The sequence below is a fragment of the Aquarana catesbeiana genome, linkage group LG03 (genome assembly GCF_042186555.1).
Source record: "Aquarana catesbeiana isolate 2022-GZ linkage group LG03, ASM4218655v1, whole genome shotgun sequence".
In the NCBI taxonomy this organism is placed as follows: domain Eukaryota; kingdom Metazoa; phylum Chordata; class Amphibia; order Anura; family Ranidae; genus Aquarana; species Aquarana catesbeiana.
This window is the reverse complement of record NC_133326.1, coordinates 609,419,774-609,431,076: the sequence shown is the minus strand read 5'-3', so window position 1 is coordinate 609,431,076 and position 11,303 is coordinate 609,419,774. Positions and strand designations below refer to the sequence as shown.

Sequence of the window (11,303 nt, the reverse complement as noted above, 5' to 3'; positions counted from 1 at the left end):
TATTTATTTTTGTGATTTTGATATAAGATATTTATAAAAAAAAGAACTTAAAAGAAATCCCAAATGGGAGAAATATATAGTCTAGCATTGCTGTCCTTTTTTTCTGAAAATGTTAGGTGCTTGGTTGCCATACAATGGCTATAATACTATCTGAATTACTGTCTCAAAACAAATCTGCAGATAAGGAATAATGACTTGACTGGCTGGACAGTATGTCTTTTGTAGCACTACCCCTGCAGGAGCCACTGGTAGTTTTTGAGTCCTCAGCACAGGATTAGGTCTTTAAATCCAAACTTACAGTTAATCACAGTTCTGCCCTAAGGATAGAGTAACCTGAGTAAGTGTTTGTAATGGATCTTCTGCCGGCTAAGTTGAGGCCCTTTAGAACTGTTGGCGTGTAAGGTGATGAGGATGAGTCAACAGGTGAGGTATAGCAGCAGTATATTGTTAATGGTGGACTAGTAGAATAAGAAACTCTTTTGAAGCAACAAGTGCAAAGGAAGGGCAGGCCCAGATGTAACAGCTGAAGGTGTGGGGGGGGGGGGTATTGAGTTAGGATGTTATGCAGCAGTAGCAGTCAGATATGAAAGCAAGAACAATATCAGCACTCTGGGACTCTGCCTAAGATGGGTTGGTGATGCAAACAGCAGAAGGTGTAATGGGTCTCTGATTATAATTTGTTAACAAGTGAATGCAACTTAGTAATGGATCTGCAACTTTAAATTGACAGCAGGTGGTTATAACCTAATGGTGGGTCTGTGACCCTCTCACCAACTTTCTTCTCGACAGTCCTCCGATGGTGATGAGTTAAAGTGTTACTAACCCAGGACCCTGCATTCACTATATCTGGTCTCCCACAGTACAGAGAACATGGAAATGCAATTATTTTAGTAAATATAAACTGCTAAATACCTTTTCTCATCAGCAGTATATAGCAGTATTGTGACTTCTATCAGTGTCTGGTTAAAGCTTGTAGGAGGAGTTTTCATTCTCCTCTGACTGTCCTATGAGGCTGTGGAACCCCTGACCCTGTGTCTGGACAGTGCTGGTTGGCCCTGTGCTGATCACATGCACCCTCCTAAGAAAAAAATAACTCTCTAGCAATACATGCCAAACTGAGCATGTGCAGAGTGACTCCAAAGGCTCTGTCTTATCAGAAGATGGATTGGGGACAGTGGAAGAAGGAGAGAATCAGAGAATAAAGGATCAAACAGCCTTTTTACACAATGCGGAGGATTAAACCCTTAGGTTCCACAGTCAGTATAGTAAGCATGGTTTACTGCATATACAGATTGATTTTACTGTTGAGGGTTTAGTAACACTTTAACTGCACATGGGTGCCCCCCTTATCCTGTAATACAGCATTGGTGGCAACAGGTGCAATGATGATCTTCTCAGCGACTCTAGAGGATAATGTCCTGAATCACCACAGCATCATAGAAAAGTCCCCAGACCGCCGATACTGCAGCAGACTCACACCAGTTCAGCCTCCTGGCTCTAATGTACAGCAGTGTTCAGTGAATTCAGCACAGCAACTTGCTCACTGGGCACAGCATCTTTTCTCTTGTTCTTCTCCAGTTGGTGTGCTCCCCAACTGCCCTCAACACTTTCCTAGGCTTTTCCTTATATCTGACCCCTCCTGCTCTCACGGGTACATGGGCATTGTAGTTGCTGCCCAGGGATGGTTATTGATTAATTCTCATCAAAACTACATCTCCCAGACTGCTCCTGTGTAAAGCCAACAATTAGCTAAACAAGGCACTGTCATCGCTATCTTGTGGACAAAAAAGAGTTCTGCAATCAGTAAAATTGCCCAGTGTTACACATTCTAAATAAGTGCCCTGGGGGTATATTACATTGAGTGTCTGCCAGGAAACTAGTATTTTCTGTACGTTATGAGTGGCAGCCCACATGTTTCCCTCTGCAAAAACTTTATTCTAGCAATGATGAGTGTGTATTTATTTTATTAGTTACCTTCATATACTTATTTATAGTAATGAATGTTTCAATTTTACATTTTTTCAGAAGCAAAATCTGTTGAATGCTAAAAAATATGTTGAATTGTACATGGTGGCCGATCACAGCATAGTAAGTCTAATGTGCTTATTACAGTATTATGTTAAATTATATACTTCATTAGATCATAGTTATGATGTGCCTTCTAGTGTAAAATTAAAGTGACCCTGTCATTCACCAAACAATCTAACTGGCAGGTCCTGCGATAGAAGAGCTATTAAACTAATATCTCTGCTGACCTTTGTCCCCTCTCTATCCTCAACCCCTTAGTCACTACTACTATGTCTTGTAGTGACCTAGATGTCAAAGGAAGGAACCATAACATGCGGTGGGGTACACAGAAATATAACATTCCTGGAAGCTGTGGAGTCTGATGCAGACTGCAGCACTGGGAAATGAAGGGCAGGTAAATGGAATGGGCCACCAGAGAGGTAAGTATAAAAACTCTACCATTGCAAGAAGCAGCAACTGCACACATTTTGATTAGGTTACATTTCTTGCTACAACAGTGTCTGGAGCTTAAAAGGAGCCTGACAGAATAGGAATTTATTATTATTATTTAAGGTACTTATATAGCGCCGTCAATTTACGTAGCTCTATATATATACATTGTACATTCACATCAGTCCCTACCCTCAAGGAGCTTAAAAGTATTCACCCCCCCACCCCCCACCTTGGCATTTTTCGTGTTTTGTTGCCTCACAACCAGGAATTAACATGGATTGTTTGAGGATTTGCATAATTTAATTTACAGAACATGCCCACAACTTTGAAGATGTTTTTTTTAATTATTTTGAAGCAAACTACAAATAGGACAAAATAACAGAAAAAGTCAATGTGCATAACTATTCACCCCACCCCCAAAGTCAATACTTTGTAGAGTCACATTTTGCGGCTATCACAGGTCCAAGTCACTTTGGATAAGTCTCTATGAGCTTGCCCCATCTTATCACTGGGATTTTTGCCCATTTCTCTTTGCAAAACTGATCCAGCTCCTTCAAGTTAGATGGTTTGCGCTTGTGACCAGCAATCTTTAAGTCTGACCACAGATTTTCTATTGGATTGAGGTCTGGGCTTTGACTAGGCCATTCCAAGTCATTTACATGTTTCCCCTTAACCACTTCAGCCCCGGAAGGATTTACCCCCTTCCTGACCAGAGCACTTTTTACAATTTGGCACTGCGTCGCTTTAACTGCTAATTGCGCGGTCATGCAATGCTGTACCCAAACAAAATTTGCGTCCTTTTCTTCCCACAAATAGAGCTTTCTTTTGATGGTATTTGATCACCTCTGGGGTTTTTATTTTTTGCGCTATAAACGGAAAAAGACCGAAATTTTTAAAAAAAAATGATATTTTCTACTTTTTGTTATAAAAAAAATCCAATAAACTCAATTTTAGTCATACATTTAGGCCAAAATGTATTCGGCCACATGTCTTTGGTAAAAAAAAATGTCAATAAGTGTATATTTATTGGTTTGCGCAAAAGTTATAGTGTCTACAAACTAGGGTACATTTTCTGGAATTTACACAGCTTTTAGTTTATGACTGCCTATGTCATTTCTTGAGGTGCTAAAATGGCAGGATGGTACAAAACCCCCCCAAATGACCCCATTTTGGAAAGTAGACACCCCAAGAAAATTGCTGAGAGGCATGTTGAGCCCATTGAATATTAATTTTTTTTGTTCCAAGTGATTGAATAATGACAAAAAAAAAAATTTACAAAAAGTTGTCACTAAATGATATATTGCTCACACAGGCCATGGGCATATGTGGAATTGCACCCCAAAATATATTCAGCTGCTTCTCCCGAGTATGGGGATACCACATGTGTGGGACTTTTTGGGAGCCTAGCCGCGTACGGGGCCCCAAAAACCAATCACCGTCTTCAGGATTTCTAAGGCTGTAAATTTTTGATTTTACTCCTCACTACCTATCACAGTTTTGAAGGCCATAAAATACCCAGATGGCACAAAACCCTCCCAAATGACCCCATTTGGGAAAGTAGACACCCCAAGCTATTTGCTTTGAGGCATGTTGAGTCCATGGAATATTTTATATTTTGACACAAGTTGCGGGAAAGTGACAATTTTTTTTTTTTTTTTGCACAAAGTTGTCACTAAATGATATATTGCTCACACAGGCCATGGGCATATGTGGAATTGCACCCCAAAATACATTTAGCTGCTTCTCCTGAGTATGGGGATACCACATGTGTGGGACTTTTTGGGAGCCTAGCCGCGTACGGGGCCCCGAAAACCAATCACCGCCTTCAGGATTTCTAAGGGTGTAAATTTTTGATTTCACTCTTCACTACCTATCACAATTTCGGAGGCCATGGAATGCCCAGGTGGCACAACCCCCCCCCAAATGAGCCCATTTTGGAAAGTAGACACCCCAAGCTATTTGCTGAGAGGCATGGTGAGTATTATGCAGCTCTCATTTGTTTTTGAAAATGAAGAAAGACAAGAAAAAACATTTTTTTTTTCTTTTTTCAATTTTCAAAACTTTGTGACAAAAAGTGAGGTCTGCAAAATACTCACTATACCTCTCAGCAAATAGCTTGGGGTGTCTACTTTCCAAAATGGGGTCATTTGGGGGGGGTTGTACCACCTGGGCATTCCATGGCCTTTGAAACTGTGATAGGCAGTGAAGAGTGAAATCAAAAATTTACGCCCTTAGAAAGCCTGAAGGCGGTGCTTGGTTTTCGGGGTCCCGTACGCGGCTAGGCTCCCAAAAAGTCTCACACATGTGGTATCCCCGTACTCAGGAGAAGCAACAGAATGTATTGTGGGGTGTAATTTCACATATTCCCATGGCATGTTTGAGCAATATATCATTTAGTGACAACTTTGTGCAAAAAAAAAATAAATTGTCTCTTTCCCGCAACTTGTGTCACAATATAAAATATTCCATGGACTCGACATGCCTCTCAGCAAATAGCTTGGGGTGTCTACTTTCCAAAATGGCGTCATTTGGGGGGGTTTTGAACTGTACTGGCATTTTATGCACAACATTTAGAAGCTTATGTCACACATCACCCACTCTTCTAACCACTTGAAGGCAAAGCCCTTTCTGACACTTTTTGTTTACATGAAAAAAATATTTTTTTTTGCAAGAAAATTACTTTGAACCCCCAAACATTATATATTTTTTTTAAAGCAAATGCCCTACAGATTAAAATGGTGGGTGTTTAATTTTTTTTTTCACAGAGTATTTGTGCAGCGATTTTTCAAACGCATTTTTTGGGGAAAAAACACACTTTTTTAAATTTTAATGCACTAAAACACACTATATTGCCCAAATGTTTGATGTAATAAAAAAGATGATCTTAGGCCGAGTACATGGATACCAAACATGACATGCTTTAAAATTGCGCACAAATGTGCAGTGGCAACAAAATAAATACATTTTTAAAAGCCTTTAAAAGCCTTTACAGGTTACCACTTTAGTTTTACAGAGGAGGTCTACTGCTAAAATTACTGCCCTCGATCTGACCTTCGCGGTGATACCTCACATGCATAGTGCAATTGCTGTTTACATTTGACGCCAGACCGACGCTTGCGTTCACCTTAGCGCGAGAGCAGGGGGAGGTCACGCCTATATCCACGCTTGCTGCAGACACGACATCTTTTTTGGGGGGGTTCGTTAGGTAGGGGTACTCGGGAGGACATAAAGAAAATGCCTCTCATGCAGCCGACTGCATTTGGTTGGGGATGTGAATGGGGGAAGTACGGGTGCTGCAGAAGCGGTGGGTTGCCAATTAGGATTGGCGAATGCAGCAGGAAGGGCATTATGGGCACGACGGGCCTGTTTGTCTTCTTCTTGGTGGCAGCGGGACACTACTTGTGTTTGCCACCTCACCAGCTTGAACTGCACTTATGGGACTCGCCACGTCACCAAGAGTTACTGCAGTGCTGGCTTGACTACGACTGGGGTGTACTAGGCCGCTGGCGCTTGCCAGTTCACCAAAATGCTACCAAAAAAACTGTTAGCGATTGCAGGGATCAGGCCTGACTCTGAGAACGCTGCAGTTATGCGTTTAGTGTTTTGTAAGTGTCAGTGATCGATCGATACTGCACTTGGGTGGGCTGGGCTGGGCCGGGCGGAGGGGCAAAACGCAGGTGCTAGCAGGTATCTGGGATGATCCCGCTAACACTGCATTTTTGGGAACCCTAAACTGCTGGGGACGCTAGTATAGATCTGATCGGATCAGATATTGATCCGTTCAGATACTATACCACTAAGGGAGGTGTACGGTGCGTGCATGGGTGTTAGCGGTACTGGCGCTAACCTGACGCTGCCTGGGGCTGGTGCTTGCCAGTTCACCAAAACGCTACCAAAAAAACTGTTAGCGATCGCAGGAATCAGGCCTGACTCTGCGAACGCTGCAGTTATGCGTTTAGTGTTTTGTAAGTGACAGTGATCGATCAATACTGCACTTGGGTGGGCTGGGCTGGGCTGGGCCGGGCGGAGGGGCAAAACGCAGGTGCTAGCAGGTTTCTGGGCTGATCCCACTAACACTGCGTTTTTGGGAACCCTAAACTGCTGGGGACACTAGTATAGATCTGATCGGATCAGATATTGATCCGTTCAGATACTATACCACTAAGGGAGGCGTATGCTGCGTGCGTGGGTGTTAGCGGTACTGACGCTAACCTGGCGCTGCCTGGGGCGACGCATATCACCGTTGCGCAATCAGGGGGCTAAACCTTTATTAGGTAATAAATGGCGGGTGCCCTGACACTATAAAAAATAAATGAACTAACCAGCGTCACCCGTAACAGTTATACGGTCATCACTGGTGAAAGGGTTAACTAGGGGGCAATCAAGGGGTTAAAATCTTTATTAGTTAGTATATGGGGGTCCCTGATGCTATAAAACGCTGACGGCGAACCTAAATATTTACCTCCATAACTAGCGTAACCAGTGACACTAATACAGCGATCAGAAAAATGATCGCTTAGTGACACTGGCGACGGGTGGGTGATCAAGGGGTTAAAACTTTATTAGGGGGGGTTAGGGGGGTACCCTAGACCTAAAGGGGGTTAATACTAACTGCCCTATCACACTAACTGTCACAAACTGACACCAATGCAGTAATCAGAAAAAAAAAAAAAAACTGCTGGTGTCAGTGTGACGGGGTGTGATTAGGGGGTGATCGGGGGGGGGGGGATCGGGGGGTGTAAAGTATTCCTGGCATGTTCTACTGTGTGTGTGTTGTGCACTCACTCGGATGTGTTCTCTCCTCGGCGCCGGAACGGAAAATACCGAGCCGAGGAGAGATGACATCATTTCCTCTGCCTCTGTGTACTATACAGAGGCAGGGGAATGATCTCATTGGCTGGGAGCGATCGCGAGGGGGGGCCACGAATGGATGGCCTCCCCCTCATCTCTGAACGCTCCCAGTCAGAAGCCGACCGCCTCGGGTCCGATCAGACCTCCCGCCTGCGGCAAGCAATCGCGTACCAGGTAAGTGATTTTGCCTGCCCGTGCCATTCTGCCGCAGTATATCTGCGTTAGGCGGTTGGCAACTGGTTAAACCACTCAAGTGTTGCTTTAGCAGTGTGTTTGGAGTCATTGTCCTGCTGGAAGGTGAACCTCAATCCTAGCCTCAAATCACACACAGAGCGGTACGGGTTTTGCTCAAGAATATCCCTGTATTTAGCACCATCCATCGTTCCCTCAACTCTGACCAGTTTCCCAGTCCCAACTGCCTTAAAACATCCCCACAGCATGATGCTGCCACCACCATGTTTCACTGTGGGGATGGTGTTTTTTGGGTGATGTGACGTGTTGGGTTTGCGCCAAACATAGCATTTTCTTTGATGGCCAAAAAGTTAAATTTTAGTCTCATCAGACCAGAGCACCTTCCTCCATACATTTCGGGAGTCTCCCACGTGCCTTTTTGCAAACTCAAAATGTGCCATTTTGTTTTTTGCTGAAAGTAATGGCTTTCGGGGGCAGGAGGCGGAGCCTAGCGGAGCAGACATGCATTGTTAGAGCTCCACACCGCTGAGGAGAGAAGAGAAGGACAAAGCGGAGCCTGCAGGCTCAAAAGGTATCCATTTGAACCTTTTTGCCCCAGGGAACAAACTGTGAAAGTTTGGGCAGGAAATATGGTACTGGGAGGAAACCGTGGCAGAAATAAAAATCACCTCACAAAGAGCTCACAGGCACTCACTGCAGCTGAAGCAGCTCCAGTCACCTCACAAGATACAGCATCAGGGCGCTCTCACAGACAGAAAATGTCACAGCAAGACTCTCCATTTGAGTCAGATACAGAACAAATCCTCTCACAAACTTCTCCACAAGCCTCCTCAGTATCCCCAGTAATATTATTACAATTTGAAAAGATGCTTCATAAGGCTTTAAAACAAACCTCAGACCAAATAACAAAAAGCCTAACCAAAGAAATAAGAGAGCTGGGAAACCGCACCGCAGCCTTAGAAATAAAAATGGATGAAATTGAAATTACAACCCAAGAAAATATAACAGAATTGGAACAATTAAAAAAAGAGAATTTAATACTTCAAACTAAGCTCGAAGATTACGAAAATAGAGCCAGACGTTCAAACTTGCGCATAAGGGGAATACCTGAAACTGTGACAGACCTGCAATCTACTATTACTGCTCTATTACAAGAACTAAAGCCAGATATCCCTATTGAACGTTTAGAACTGGACAGAGTACACAGAGCCCTCACAGCCAAAAAGAAAGATGGACCCCCACGTGATATAATCACAAAATTTCATTATTACAGAACGAAAGAACAAATACTAATTGCTGCAAGAGAAAAAAAGGAACTCAATTTTCAAGGACACAATTATCAAATTTTTGCTGACCTATCGCAACTTACTATTACTAAAAGACGATCCATGAAACCCCAACTAATGGAACTGCAACGCCACAACATTATGTATCAATGGGGCTTCCCCTTTTCAGTCAGATTTAACTACCAAGGTACAATTTACAGAAGCAGATCAGCAGATGAACTACAACAAACCCTTTTAAAATTAAATCTGACAGAACCCACAAGCAGCAACACTCCCACACGCAGAAGAATGGCATCATCTTCACCTTCAGGCAGCACCCAGAAAATTCCAGAACAAAATGGGAATCATCATTCTCACAAAAGAGGCCGTTATGCCACATCATCCATGGACCAAGAAGATTCAATGGACTGACATCCTAATTCCTGATATCTCTTCATTTATTATACTAAGAGATGGTTCTCTATAAAAAAACTGAATGTAACTGCATTCTGATAGTCACACACTGTGTGGGATCATGTTACATTCCAGTTATATTTCTTATTACTTCTGATTCATATAGCCTTAGAATATGTAAGTGAAATAAGGAAATTCTTGTTCAGTTATATATTATCAGGTAATAACAATAGATTTATTACTTTTTAGGACAAATATGTTCAATAATCCAGAAGTAATGGAAGCTTTTTTTTTTTTTTTTTCTTTTTCTTAAAACAAATATATTATTACCTAACTCTAGTTCCTAGAATTATGTTTTTGTTTATTCTAATCTGAAGCAATACAACCTCAATTTTATGAGTTAACATATCTAAACAGTTACATATGAATAAAATATGTAATTGTTTACTCTAAAAGGGTTAAAACCCCAAAATAATTCAAACTATCTTCATCAATACCAAAGTTATTAACAGTACCTTTCTAACTGAATTATTTAGCCTAGGGCAAAACTAACCATATACAACCACCCTGGAATAAATAATTTCAACAAAAACTATATTCTGCACTCCAACTAATGAAACATCAATTTGATGTCTTTTGACATAGCACTTCTCTCCTGTAAGCGGAAGATCCGTGTACCCCCATTAGCCCTCCTCATTCTCCCAACCATATTATGTGGGAGTGTGACGAAGGCACTTATTCCCCTGAAGGAGATATTTATTCTCTTTCACGGGTAAATTGTGATTACTTGCAAAAAATAATTTATACAATGTATCATCTAATCTCACATGTTTTTTGTTTACTCTTTACTCCAGAATTCACTGGTTTCTTTTCTATCTATTCATCTCTTCAGTCCACACAGGTCGATCTGCGCAGTCAGCTCTGCATAACAAAAAGTAAGTAAAAACTATTTGATCTGTTGCCATGGCACCACTGAATATACTTTCCCTGAATGTTCAGGGAATAAATGTCCCTCAAAAAAGGACCAAAGCCTTCCGTACTTTCCATAACAAGAAGGCTCACATAGTATGCCTCCAAGAAACACACTTCACCAAAGATTCTACTCCAAAATATATTTCTCCTTTTTATCAACAAATTTACACGGCTTCTGCCTGTACCAAGCAAAGGGGAACTCTAATTGCATTTCACCGATCCACACCATTCACCTTATCATCAGAAATTAAAGACCCAGAAGGTAGATACCTGATACTCATGGGTTATATAATGGATACAGCAATCACGGTGATTTCCTACTACGCTCCTAACAAACAACCTACACCATTCCTCTCACATATATTACAAGTGATTAATACACACAAAATAGGAACAGTGATAATGTGTGGGGATTCGAACCAGGTCCTACTCCCATTTCTAGATAAATCACCTTTTACACCATCCAAAATAACCTCTAGATTACCTTTTTCTCAACTTCTTTCCAAATACAATCTGGTAGATTCATGGAGAGAAAGTAACCCAATGAAAAAGAAATTCACTTATTTCTCGCACCCTCATCAAACCTTCACCAGAATAGATCATATTTTTCTAACAATAGGAATGATACCAGAAATTATTACATCAGATATAATTCCGATTCCTTGGTCTGACCATAATGCAGTATACACTACTATAGCCTCAGCCATACCAAAAGCGCATGACCCAACGTGGTACTTACCGGACATAATGCTCAAACACCCACTACATCAGATGGCCATTGAACAAGCTTTAAAGGAATACATATCAATTAATAATACAACAGACATCTCCCCAATAACACTGTGGGAAGCTCATAAGCCTGTCTTGCGTGGTACAATACAAAGACAAATGGCACTATTTAAACGGGAACGCAAAAATCTAGCAAAAAAACTAGAACTCAATTTTAATGCAGCCTACATATCATTTCAAGATAATCCATCTCAGAGTACAAAATCTCATCTGGAAAAATCTAGATTGGAATACGATCTATTTCTCACTGAGTCAGTTGATAAATCCCTCAAACGCTCCAAACACAATTTCTACATGAATACAAACAAACCAGGTACATATTTGGCTCGGGCATTAAATTCAACTAACAAATCTTTCAAA

The 11,303-nt window shown here is 41.6% G+C and overlaps 1 protein-coding gene across 1 annotated transcript in view; it reads left to right on the top strand.

Moving 5' to 3' along the window:
* Positions 1–405: 405 nt before the first annotated feature.
* LOC141134007 (zinc metalloproteinase-disintegrin-like crotastatin) overlaps positions 406–11,303 on the top strand; it is an 82,858-nt gene continuing 71,960 nt past the window's right edge. The window contains exons 1-2 of the mRNA XM_073623600.1: positions 406–423; positions 2,026–2,088. Of these exons, the coding sequence (XP_073479701.1) occupies positions 406–423; positions 2,026–2,088 (81 nt within the window). The remainder of the gene's footprint in view (positions 424–2,025; positions 2,089–11,303) is intronic.